General features: G+C 46.2%; 1 protein-coding gene across 1 annotated transcript in view; it reads right to left on the reverse strand.

Annotated features, from left to right (window-relative positions):
• Positions 1-13,671, reverse strand: part of LOC122551097 (protocadherin-16-like) — a 370,928-nt gene that overhangs the window by 121,395 nt on the left and 235,862 nt on the right. Inside the window, exons 3-5 of the mRNA XM_087988529.1 lie at positions 12,782-12,970; positions 5,211-5,442; positions 1,964-2,200 (exon numbers count right to left, since the gene is read on the reverse strand). Coding sequence (XP_087844655.1) covers positions 1,964-2,200; positions 5,211-5,442; positions 12,782-12,970 — 658 coding nt within the window. The remainder of the gene's footprint in view (positions 1-1,963; positions 2,201-5,210; positions 5,443-12,781; positions 12,971-13,671) is intronic.

A 13,671-nucleotide genomic window follows, 5' to 3' on the forward strand; every position in this document is an offset into this window, starting at 1 on the left:
CAAGTAAATTTAACCCCCTTACTGTAAGGACCTGTTTAGGGACACGATGACCAAAATAGGAGGAGGGCATTGTCTTGATCTGTCTCTTGTCTCACTCCTCATGTTTCACAACTCAAAACAAATCATTTTACCTTGTTCCCAAAATGGCCATTGGAATGATTTTTCTAATTTCAGACTCCTGTGAACCATTCCCAGAACACACAGACATTACGCAGTCAGTCTAACCTCAGTGGTGGGAAAACTATAAGCGATTCTATGGAACAGGATTAATCTATATCTGGAGAATCAGGGAATAAAGGGGGTCATGTTTGACCACTGGATTTAATTTCCCAAAGTGGTGACTCAGTGTGTAGATGAGGGAAATGCTTTGATGTAGTCTACTTGGACTTCAACAAGGCTTTTGATAAGGTCCAAATTTGAGACTGATTGTCCATGGGATCCAAGGAAATTTGGCAAATTGGCTCCACTGTTGGCTGAGAGGCAGGAAGCAGAGGATGATGGTTGAGGGTGATTTTGTGACTGGAAGCCTCTGTCCAATGGGACCTCACAGAGATCAGTATAGGGGCCCTTGTGGTTTATAAAAGAGATTTAGATTTGAATGTAGGAAGGTTGATCAGTAAGCTCAGAGATAACACAAAAATTGATGGAATGGTAAATAGTGAGGAGGATAGCCTACAAATTTAGGAGGATATAGACAGGATTGTTGGATGGGCTGATCGGTGACAAATGTGGTTGGAGCTTTACTCATTGGATTTTAGAAGAATGAAAAGGAAGACAAAAATCATGAAGCCACGTTGACCCTGATCATATTCTGTGTTCGTGAACACACTGTTATCTATCCTTTATAGTAGAATCTGACATTTTCCTAATAACAGACATGAGGCTAACTGGCCTTGAGTTACCTCTTTCCTGTCTGCTTCCCTTTTGAAACAAAGGTGTTTTCCTGACAGTTTTCCAATCCTCTGGGACTTTAAGAATTCCTGGAAGATTACACCAGTCCATCCATTATCTCTGTAGCTGCTTCATTTAATATCTGCAGATGCATCTCATCAGGTCCAGGGAAGGCATACAGGACACTTGTCTTTATCAGTTAAGACAGATTAAAAGAGCAGGAAGGCAATGTTGGAGCTGGATTTGACTTTGGTTTGACCACAGCTGGAGTATGCCCAGTTCTGGTCCTCACACTACACCAAGGATGTGATTGCATTGCAGGGAGGTACAGAGAAGCTTCACCAGGATGTTGTTGGGGATTGAGTAGGTTAGCGATGAAGAGAGGCTGGATAAGCTCAGGTGGTTTTCTTTGGAGCAAGGAAGACTGAGGGGAGACTTGATACAGATGTATAAGATCATGAGGGGCATTGGCAGGGGCGAGTAGGAAGTAGTTGTTCCCCTTAGTTGAAGGGTCAGTATCAAGGGAAATAATTTTAAAGTGAAAGGCCAGAGGGTTAGAGGTGAGTGGAGGAAAAATCTTTTTACCCAGAGGGGTCTAGAATGCACCGCCTGGGAGGGGATACGAGGTGGGAAACCTCACAATCTTTGTAAAGTACTTTGATACACACATGAAATGTTTAAGGCTATGAATCTAGTGCAACAAAGTGGGAAAACTGTAGATTTAGTGTGTTTTTTTTATCAGTACAAAGTTGGTGGGCCGAAGGACCTTTACTGTACTGTATGGTTTAATGATTCTAAGATTATCCAGTCAGAGTGAGGAGTCTGGGAATGACCAATGTTCAATCAGAGTGAAGTTCTTGTTAATTATGAATGTATTATCATGAACAATTCAGCTGTTCAGGGTTTGATGACAATTTTAGGGAACAGTGTGACATGAGAGGAATAAAATTGAACAGAATTCTAGCATTATGAACATGTTGCATTTATTAAGGTCAGAGGTCTTAGGCAGAGGTCAAAGGTGATTATTTACCAGGATCCACAGCCTATTTCACCAGAACTATCCCAGACTCACCTGGGGAGTTTATGGCCCTGACAGAGCCAATATGGGACCCTCTCCTCACATCTTCAGGGATGGTGAAGAAATATTGAGCTTGTTCAAAGAGTGGTGGTGAGACAGTACCCGAAACAATGCTGATGTTCACCATGGCATTGACCAACGATGTGAGACCTCCTGCATCTCGGGCAGAGATGACCAGTTGCTGGACAGTACCTGCTCTGTCATGTACATGAGCAACAAGGGATAGGACACCTGTTGGAACAAGACACAGTTTCACTTTTAGTGAACTGGCCTAACAACAGCAATCATTAGCTCAACTCCAGCCCCCTGTCCCTCACCACCTGACTCTCTATACACAGACATGATATCAACCCATGACCCCCATCCACAAACCGTGCTATTTGTCATAATACATATCACCACCTCTTCCCCCACAAATAAAACCAGCTCATCACACAGACACACATGTTTACCCCACACAGAATTAGGAACAAACAGGATTTTTTTCTGGGTCTCCAGAGAAAATTTAATCAGTTATTTTTGTGACATTATTTTTATACTTGTTCTGTGGATTTCCTGTTGGAAAAGGCAAGTGTGATTCCTCAGAACAGAACAATAAGAGATCGTTCTGAAATGAGACCATTAAAAAGCCTGACTGCACTGACCACTGACCACTGGCTAAACGCTCTGTGCGGCCAGTATCTGTGACTGGTTCCAGGAGCAGTACATTCCCCGTGTGTGAATCTCAGGACACTATCTGCCAATTCTTATTCAAGGAGAAATGATTTTCAGCCATTGCTGCTTACTGTAGAGTTTATCTTGGCACGTCTGAGTGCTGTTAGTTCATGCAGGAAATTGCCCAGGGCACAGGAACAGGGAGAGAGCTGTTTGTACACATAATCTGAATCCAGTGACATTTATAACACCAGATGGTAAGGTGTGACCGTGGGACCCACTTGCACCTGCATCACCAATCACGAGTATATCACCATTAGCCAGGGATAGTGGAACACAGAGACTGAACCAGAAAGAGTGTCAGTGTGACTCATACATCAGGGGAAACTTTCAAACTGCCCCTCAGACTTTACCAGAAATTACTGCTCAATGTCTGTGTGGGGCAGGGGTCAGTGTAGAGTGACCATGTGGGCAAGAGGTCAGTGCAGAGTGACCGTGTGGGGAAGGGGTCAGTGCAGAGTGACCGTGTGGGGAAGAGGTCACTGCAGAGTGACCGTGTGGGGAAGGGGTCAGTGCAGAGTGACCGTGTGGGGAAGAGGTCACTGCAGAGTGACCGTGTGGGGAAGGGGTCAGTGCAGAGTGACCGTGTGAGGAAGAGGTCAGTGCAGAGAGATAGTGTGAGGAAGAGGTCAGTGCAGAGTGACCGTGTGGGGAAGGGGTGAGTGCAGAGTGACCATGTGAGGAAGAGGTCACTGCAGAGAGATCGTGTGGGGAAGTGGTCAGTGCAGAGTGACCGTGTGAGGAAGGGGTCAGTGCAGAGTGATCGTGTGGGGAAGGGGTCAGTGCAGAGTGACCGTGTGAGGAAGGGGTCAGTGCAGAGTGATCGTGTGGGGAAGGGGTCAGTACAGAGTGATCGTGTGGGGAAGGGGTCAGTGCAGAGTGACCGTGTGAGGAAGAGGTCAGTGCAGAGTGATCGTGTGAGGAAGGGGTCAGTGCAGAGTGACCGTGTGAGGAAGGGATCAGTGCAGAGTGATCGTGTGGGGAAGGGGTCAGTGCAGAGTGACTGTGTGAGGAAGGGGTCAGTGCAGAGTGACTGTGTGAGGAAGGGGTCAGTGCAGAGTGACCATGTGAGGAAGAGGTCAGTGCAGAGAGATCGTGTGGGAAGGGGTCAGTGCAGAGTGACCGTGTGAGGAAGGGGTCAGTGCAGAGTGATCGTGTGGGGAAGGGGTCAGTGCAGAGTGACTGTGTGAGGAAGGGGTCAGTGCAGAGTGACTGTGTGAGGAAGGGGTCAGTGCAGGGTGACCATGTGGGGAAGAGGTCAGTGCAGAGTGACCGTGTGGGGAAGGGGTCAGTGCAGAGTGATCATTTAGGGAAGGGGTCAGTGCAGAGTGACCGTGTGAGGAAGTGGTTGGTGCAGAGTGATCGTGTGGGGAAGGGGTCAGTGCAGAGTGACGTGTGAGGAAGTGGTTGGTGCAGAGTGATCGTGTGGGGAAGGGGTCAGTGAAGAGTGACCGTGTGAGGAAGTGGTTGGTAGAGAGTAACCATGTGGGGAATGGGTCCTATATTCTTTGCACCCACTTCATGAACAGGATTCTGGGTAATCCTCAGCCAATGAAGCAACTATTTTTAAAAGGTCTAAAGAGACAGCCGTCATTTCTAGAGGAAAGAAAATGAGAGGGAGGAATAGAGTCGGTGAGTGATGGAGAGAGCAGGGGAGTGATGGGGAGTGTGGGGGAGTGTGGGGGAGTGATGGAGAGAGCGGGGGAGTGATGGAGAGAGCGGGGGAGTGATGGAGAGAGCGGGGGAGTGATGGAGAGAGCGTGGAGTGATGCAGAGAGAATGAGAGAGTGGGAGAAAGTAAAATGAAAGAGAGACAGATAGGTAGATAGATGGATAGATGAGAGGGAATTGGAATGAGATTGAACTGTTAGGTCAGAGACAAGATTCCACTGACAACTCACAAAATAAATCCTCTGCAGACAGAGGAGAGGAGGAGTGAGGGATTTAGTGGGAAGAGTTGGGTGAGTGTGATGGGGGAGAGGAGGAGGGAGAGTGAAGGAGGTAGAGTGTGGGGTCGAGTCAAGTGGCCAGGGTGGTAAATGGGGGAGGGTGCAGGAGGGAAAGTGGAAGACATAGAGGGGGAGAGGAGGAGGGGGAGAGTTATATGGGGGGAGGGTTGTGCAGAGGCAGGGGCAGAGCAGTGAGTGGGGGTGCTGAAGGAACAAGGTCTGGACGGAACAATCAGTTTCTCACAGCTGTTCAGTGAAGGCCAAATGTTAAACAGGAAGTTTCCAGAGGGCAGGAAGTGTCCCAACAAAACAAGCGGACATGATGACACACAGCAGCAATTTTTCAGGGAAAAAAATTCACTGAAGCTTGGAACAAGGACAAGGTCACTAAGCCAGCTCTGTCAGGAGCTAATAGTTAGTGTAGTCTGTCCTGCTCTACCCTGGAGCTCTCTGATCAGGCAATGAGTTCTGTGACTTGTGTTGGCTTTAAGGTAGTGGCCAGGGATCTGAGGGTTCAGCTGGGGTCAACTAGATTCTCTCTGTGTTTGTTCACAAGAGTTTAGCACAAAGGCACTTACCTGTGTCCCTGTTCAGTGTGAATAATGACAGTAGGTTTCCTGACACAATCCGATAGGTCACTTTTCCATTCTGTCCAACATCCTTGTCAAAAGCAGACACTCTGAGTACAGCAGTTCCCGGTAAGCTCTGTGTGCTGACACTGGCTGCATACTGGACTGGGTAGAACACTGGCCTGTTATCATTGATATCATCCAAGTAAACTTTCACATAGGCCACTGACTTCAGGCCACCCTGGTGGAGAGGTGGAGACACAGAATGAGAGGTTAATACTAGAGTTATCACAAACATTGAAACACTTGATCACAGAAATTCTTGTGCTCACTGATGTGTCACAGCCAGTGTGTGACATGCCCATGATTTGGGTGCCATCATGGTACATGTGTTCTCAGGGTATAAAATTCTCACTCTCCATCTTACCGAGTCCTCTTACAGCAAGACACACTGACAGGAGTGTGTTCCAGTTTGTATACAAACAGCTCAGCCCTGACTTATACGATCCTTTGATTGCAATAGATATAGATACAAGGAGATGTCTAAAAGTCTACTGAATCTTTCAGTACGATGTCACTCATTCTGATGCTGCAGGAGTGAACATATAAACTCCTCATCACAGCAGAGTAACCCACTGAAGGTAAATAGCTCATTACTGCAGCTACAACAGATCAAGGGGGTAGAACTGGTCTGGGTAACCAGTAGTGGGGGTACATTGCGAAGCAGCAGGGACTGCTCCTAGATAACTGCAAGATCACTTTTGCAGACTTTTGGAAACCCCACTGAAGATTACACTGCCTTGGATCTCAAAGCATTCCAGTGACTCCACTTTTTTAAAATTCCCCTACATATATAAACAGAGACACAGACAAGACGTAAGTCTTAGGGATTGGGGTAAAAGTTAAAGACACACCAATCCTGACAGAGATGTTGATGAGTTGTTTTGTTTTGATTCCTTTCAATTCCCTCTAAAGCCAATGACACTGGTTCAGTGTTTGCCCTTTCGGAACCTTTCGGGTGGTTTCTCCCCCAAGCTGATGGAGAAAAGATTGGGCCAGTGGCTAGCTACTGGGGGCTTTCTGTTACTGCTTGGGGGGCGAAATGAGAGAGAGAGAGAGAGGTGAGTGTTGTCTCTTCAGAATCTATATATTTCTGTTGGACTGTCAATAAAACATGAAGCTGGAAAAAGCACTGCAGGAGAGCAGGGGACTCGACGTTTTGGGCAGGACCTTTCATCAGGAATAGGGAGGGGGCTGAGAATAAACAGAGGGAGGCTGGGGGAAAGGTCGGTGGGATGGTGATAGGTAGATGCAGGTAGGAGGTGAATGGAATTGGTCAGTGGGAAAGAAGGTGGACAGGTTAGTCAGGTCAAAGGGACGTGGGAGAGAGGGAAGTTTGGACCTGGGATGAGGTTGGGGGAGGAGGGGGTGGTGGTGGATTAAAGCTGGTTTCTGCTGCACTATCCTCACACAATGCCGACCAGATATCCCAACCCAATCTAGTCGCACCTACCAGCACCCGGCCCACATCCCTCCAAACCCTTCCTATTCATATACCCATCCAAATGCCTCTTAAATGTTGCAATTGTACCAGTCTCCACCACATCCTCTGGCAGCTCATTCCATACACGTACCACGCTCTGCGTGAAAAAGTTGCCCCTTAGGTCGCTTTTATATCTTTCCCCTCTCACCCTAAATCTATGCCCTCTAGTTCTGGACGGCCCGACCCCAGGGAAAACACTTTGTCTATTTATCCTATCCATGCCCCTCATAATTTTGTTAACCTCTATAGGGTCACCCCTCAGCCTCCGACGCTCCAGGGAAAACAGCCACAGCCTGTACAACCTCTCTCTGTAGCTCAGATCCTCCACCCTGGCAACATCCTTGTAAACCTTTTCTGAACCCTTTCAAGTTTCACAACATCTTTCCGATAGGAAGGAGACCAGAATTGCACACAATATACCAACAATGGCCGAACCAATGTCCTGTACAACCGCAGCATGACCTCCCAACTCCTGTACTCAATACTCTGACCAATAAAGGAACGCATACCAAACGTCGCCTTCACTATCCTATCTACCTGCGACTCCACTCTCAAGGAGCAATGAACCTGCACTCCAAGGTCCCTATGTTCAGTAACACTCCCTCGGATCTTACCATTAAGTGTATAAGTCCTGCTAAGATTTGCTTACCCAAAATGCAGCACCTCACATTTATCTGAATTAAACTCCATCTGCCACTTCTCAGCCCATTGGCCCATCTGGTCCAGATCCTGTTGTAATCTGAGGTAACTCTCTTCGCTGTCCACTACACCTCCAATTTTGGTGTCATCTGCAAACTTACTAACTGTACCTCTTATGCTCATATCCAAATCATTTATGTAAATGACAAAATGTAGAGGGCCCAGCACCGATCCTTGTGGCACTCCACTGGTCACAGGCCTCCAGTCTGAAAATCAACCCCCCACCACCACCCTCTGTCTTCTACCTTTGAGCCAGTTCTGTATCCAAATGGCTAGTTCTCCTTGCATTCCATGAGATCTAACCTTGCTAACCAGTCTGCCATGGGGAACCTTGTCAAATGCCTTACTGAAGTCCATATACATCACATCTACTGCTCTGCCCTCATCAATCTTCTTTGTTGCTTCTTCAAAATATTCAATCAAGTTTGTGAGATATGATTTCCCATGCACAAAGCCATGTTGACTATCCCGAATCAGTCCTTGCCTTTCCAAATACATGTACATCCTGTCCCTCAGGATACCGTCCAACAACTTGCCCACCACCGAGGTCAGGCTCACCAGTCTATAGTTCCCTGGCTTGTCTTTACCGCCCTTCTTAAACAGTGGCACCATATTAGCCAACCTCCAGCCTTCTGGCACCTCACCTATGACTATCGGTGATACAAATATCTCAGCAAGAGGCCCAGCAATCACTTCTCTAGCTTCCCACAGAGTTCTAGGGTACACCTGATCAGGTCCTGGGGATTTATCCACTTTTAACCGTTTCAAGATATCCAGCACTTCTTCCTCTGTACTCTGGACATTTTGCAAGATGTCACCATTTATTTCCCTACAGTCTATATCTTCCATATCCTTTTCCAACAGTAAATACTGATGCAAAATATTCATTTAGTATCTCCCCCATTTTCTATGGCTCCACACAAAGGCTGCCTTGCTGATCTTTGAGGGGCCCTATTCTCTTCCTAGTTACCCTTTTGTCCTTAATATATTTGTAAAAATCCTTTGGATTCTCCTCAATTCTATTTGTCAAAGCTATCTCATGTCCCCGTTTTGCCCTCCTGATTTCTCTCTTAAGTATACTCCTACTTTCTTTATACTCTTCTAAGGATTCACTCGATCTATCCTGTCTACACCTGACATATACTTCCTTCTTTTTCTTAACCAAACTCTCAATTTCTTTAATCATCCAGCATTCCCTATACCGACCAGCCTTTCCTTTCACCCTGACAGGAATATACTTTCTCTGGGATCTCGTTATCTCATTTCTGAAGGCTTCCCATTTTCCAGCCATCCCTTTACCTGTGAACATCTGCCTCCAATCAGCTTTCGAACATTCTTGCCTAATACCATCAAAATTGGCCTTTCTCCAATTTAGAACTTCCAACTTTTAGATCCGGTCTATCCTTTTCCATCACTATTTTAAAATGAATAGAATTATGGTCGCTGACCCCAAAGTGCTCCCCCATTGACACCTCAGTCACCTGCCCTGCCTTATTTCCCAAGAGTAGGTCAAGTTTTGCACCTTCTCTAGTAGGTACATCCACATACTGAATCAGAGAATTGTCTTGTACACACTTAAGAAATTCCTCTCCATCTAAGCCTTTAACACTATGGCAGTCCCAGTCTATGTTGGGAAAGTTAAAATCCCCTACCATAACTACCCTATTATTCTTACAGATCGCTGAGATCTCCTTACAAGTTTGTTTCTCAATTTCCCTCTGACTACTGGGGGGTCTATAATACACATCATCTAATGCATCCTCTGCACCCGATGTGGCCTCCTCTATATTGGGGAGACAGGCCGGCTACTTGCGGAGCGTTTCAGAGAACACCTCTGGGACACCCGGTCCAACCAACCCAACCACCCTGTGGCTCAACATTTCAACTCCCCCTCCCACTCCACCAAGGATATGCAGGTCTTTGGACTCCTCCATCGCCAGACCACAACAAAACGACGGTTGGAGGAAGAGCGCCTCATCTTCCGCCTAGGAACCCTCCAACCACAAGGGATGAACTTGGATTTCACCAGTTTCCTCATTTCCCCTCCCCCCACCTTGTCTCAGTCAAACCCATCGAATTCAGCACCGCCTTCCTAACCTGCAATCTTCTTCCTGACCTCTCCGCCCCCACCCCAGTCTGACCTATCACCCTCACCTTGACCTCTCTCCACCTATCACATTTCCGACGCCCCTCCCCCAAGTCCCTCCTCCCTACCTTTTATTTTAGCCTGCTGAACAAACTTTCCTCATTCCTGAAGAAGGGCTTATGCCCGAAACGTCGATTCTCCTGTTCCCTGGATGCTGCCTGACCTGCTGCGCTTTTCCAGCAACACATTTTCAGGTCTATAATACAATCCCAGTAAGGTGATCATCCCTTTCTTATTTCTCAGTTCCACCCAAATAACTTCCCTGGATGTATTTCTGGGAATATCCTCCCTCAGCACAGCTGTAATACTATCTCTTATCAAAAATGCCACTCCCCCTCCTCTCTTGCCTCCCTTTCTATCCTTCCTGTAACATTTGTATCTTGGAACATTCAGCTGCCAGTCCTGCCCATCTCAGTCCCATGTTCCTAACCATGCCTTGAGTTCATCTGCCTTCCCTGTTAGGCCCCTTGCATTGAAATAAATGCTGTTTAATTTATTAGTCCTACCTTGTCCCTGCCTGCCCTGACTGTTTGACTCACTTCTGTTCTCAGCTGTACCAGTCTCAGATCGATCTCTTTCCTCACTATCTCCCTGGGTTCCGCCCCCCCCCCCCCACCCCCCGCCCCCTCTCCAGACCCCCACCTTACTGGTTTAAATCCTCCCAAGCAGTTCCAGCAAATTTCCCTGCCAGTATATAAGTCCCCTTCCAATTTAGGTGCAATCCGTCCTTCTTGTACAGGTCACTTCTACACCAAAAGAGATTCCAATGATCCAAAAATGTGAATCCTTCTCCCATACACCAGCTCCTCAGCCATGCATTCATCTGCTCTATCCTCCTATTCCTGCCCTCACTAGCTCGTAGCACCGGGAGTAATCCAGATATTACTATTCTTGAGGACCTCCTTTTTAAATATCTGCCTAACTCTCTGTAATCTCCTTTCAGAATCTCAACCTTTTTCCTTCCAATGTCGTTGGTTCCAATGTGGACAATGACCTCTTGCTAGCTCCTCTCCCCCGTGAGAACATTCTGCACCCTCTCTGAGACATCCTTGACCCTGGCACCAGGGAAGCAACACGCCATTCTGCTTTTTCTCTGCTGGCCACAGAAACGTCTGTCTATACCTCTGACTACAGAATCCCCTAACACAATTGATCTCTTGGAAGCTGACGTACCCCTCATCGCATGAGAACCAGTCTCAATACCAGAAACTTGGCTGATCATGCTACATTCCCCTGAGGATCCATCACCCCCTACATTTTCCAAAACAGCATACCTGTTTGAAATGGGTATATCCAAAAAAGACTCCTGCACTAGCTGCCTACCTCTCTTACCCTTCCTGGAGTTAACCCATCTACGTGACTGTATCTGAGACTTCCCTCCCTTCCTATAACTACCATCCATCACATACTGTTGCTGTCGCAAATTCCTCATCGCTTCTAACTGTCTCTCCAACCGATTCACTCGATCTGATAAGATTCGCATCCAACAGCATTTATGGCAGATATAATCCGCAGTAACCATTAAACTCTCTTTAAACTCCCACACCTGACAAGAGGTACATATCACTGCAAAAGCCATTTTTGCTCCTTCACAATCTACAGACCCAGAAAATAACACCGTCTTATTCCTCTACAACCACTGCCCCAGGTTAAATTAATAGCTATGGCTTATATTTTAAGTTTAATCAAGAGACTTATCTCCAAAGAACATATAATCAAGAAAGAATCCACTCGACTCACTACTGCAGCCTTTCTCTTGGACAAACAACAATTAACTTATCTGATTTTGTGCTGTGAACTTCGCCCAACGGGTTGGACCGAAGGGTCTGTTTCCATGCTGTACATCTCTATGACTCTATGACAAGGAATCACTGTCCAGGAACCCAATCAGGAAGGTCATTCTTATGCTGAGCCTCCTGAGCGCACAACCAATGGAACTGATTGAAAAGCCAATTGAAACAGTGTGATTAGGGAAAGCTACAAGGAGCACACATGTCAGTGCCATTTTGTCTGGAATTCTCCTTCTCATTGCTCTAATAGGGTACCAAAGCTGATGTGACATCACCACCCCTTACTTGTTGTGAACTCCATCTGGTGTTTGACTCTTAAGGAACTACAACAGTGACAAATAAATTAAGAAAGAAACAAAACAGGAGAAATAAAAGGACAAAACAGCAAAGCAAGTAAAAGGCAAAAATAAACAAGCTCTGCACTCACCTTCAGTAAAACATCTCACACGAAGACAAACATTTAATAATGGATTGATCCCTGATTGATACCTTCACCGAATTATACTGATTTAAGCAACATATGCAGCTTACTTTGCAGATGATTTCTGAGAAGAGATCCATGCAAATTTTACACACTATTAGGAAGGAAAATAAAAATACCCAATCTTTCTGAGAATGATGACAAAGATTCAGAGGAGAACAAAGAGCACTTAAGGGCCAACTCAAGACATAAATTGACTTCTGGATTATCAAAATCCAACTCTTGTCATAGAGATTTTGAGAGTCTATTGACAACTTGATCATGAGATGTTGCAGGAAAGGACATGACTAAGATTTCCCTGAAGACCTCGCAGATAGTCTCATCAAACTAGCATTCATCTATCTACTGACTAAAGCCTTCAAGAGGGATCTTCAGGGCAATTTTAACATGACTTGTCAGCTCTTATACTCAATACCCCATCCAATAAAGGCAAGTGTTAATTAATCTTGTCCTTCAAAATATTTTCTAATAATTTCCCTACCACTGACATCAGACTATCTGCTGTGTGATTACCTGGCCTATCCTTGCTGCCCTTCTTGAACAATGGAACCTCATTAGCTATCCTCCAGTCATTTGGTACTTCACCTGTGTCTGGTGAAGAATTGAATATCTCCATCAGGACCCCAGCAATCTCCTCCTTTGCTTCCCATAGCAGCCTGGGATCCATCTCAATAGGCTCTGGGGAGTATGACCTGTATGCCCATTAAAACATCTACTACCTCCTCCTTATTAATCTTCAGATGCTCCAAAGTACTGAATGTTTTCCCAGGAGGTTCTGTAAATGCTTAACTTGTGAAAAATTACCTGCAGGGCTCCATGAGTTCAGTGCCATCGCTTTCTGTCTTAAACGGCATGTGGTTAGATACAGAGTAAAACTCCCTGCATGTCTATGGCCCTGGTTAGATTAATATTATTTCTTACCCCATCAATTGCTGTCACTGTGAATTCATAGTGATTGGGCCCCTCATCTCGATCCAGTTGGCTTGTGGTGCAGATTCTGCCAGTGTATTGGTCGATACTGAACTGAACAGGAGCCAAGCTGCCAATCCCAGAGCCGATAGAATAAGTGATGGCACCAAAGCTTCCACTGTCAGCATCTGTGGCCGAGACCTGTGAGGAGAACATTATTGAAAAGGCGAAGGTTAGCATTCTCGAACAGGCACATGGAAGGGTGTGCTGGCTGGATGAGGTAACAGAGATAGTCATAGAGTTATACAGCAGTGAAACAGGCCCTTTGGCCCACCAACTCTATGCCAACTATCAAACACCAACTACATTAATCCTATTTACCTGCACTTGGTCCATATCCTCCTATACACTGGCATTTTAAGTGCTCATCCTGATGGTTCTTCGATGTTGTGAGACTATTTGCCTCCGCCACTCTCTCAGGCGGAGAGATTCCTACCACCCTCTGAGGAAAAGATTCTCTCAGATCTCCTGTAAACTCCTCACCTTAAACTTATCCCCTCTGGTTTTAAACATATCTGCAACGGGGAAAAGATTCTCACAACCTATCCTGTCTGTGCCTCTCATAACGTTGTAAACCTTGATCAGATCCCCCTCAGCCTCCTCTGCTCGAAGGAAATGAAACCCAGCCGATCCTGTCTCTCCTCAAAACTGAGACTTTCCGTCCTGAGCAACATTCTGGTGAATCTCCTCTGTACCCTCGTGGAGTGTGGTTACGTCCTTTCAATCGTGTGGTAACAGAAACTGCACACAGTACTCCAGCTGTGACCTAACAAATGTTTATAAAGTTCCAAAAGATCAGGAAGGGTGAGGGGCTACAGGAGATTACAGAGGTAGGGAAGGAT

The sequence above is a fragment of the Chiloscyllium plagiosum genome, unplaced genomic scaffold (assembly GCF_037043375.1).
Source record: "Chiloscyllium plagiosum isolate Xiang-an unplaced genomic scaffold, Cpla_swu_hap1 HiC_scaffold_6, whole genome shotgun sequence".
Classification (NCBI taxonomy): domain Eukaryota; kingdom Metazoa; phylum Chordata; class Chondrichthyes; order Orectolobiformes; family Hemiscylliidae; genus Chiloscyllium; species Chiloscyllium plagiosum.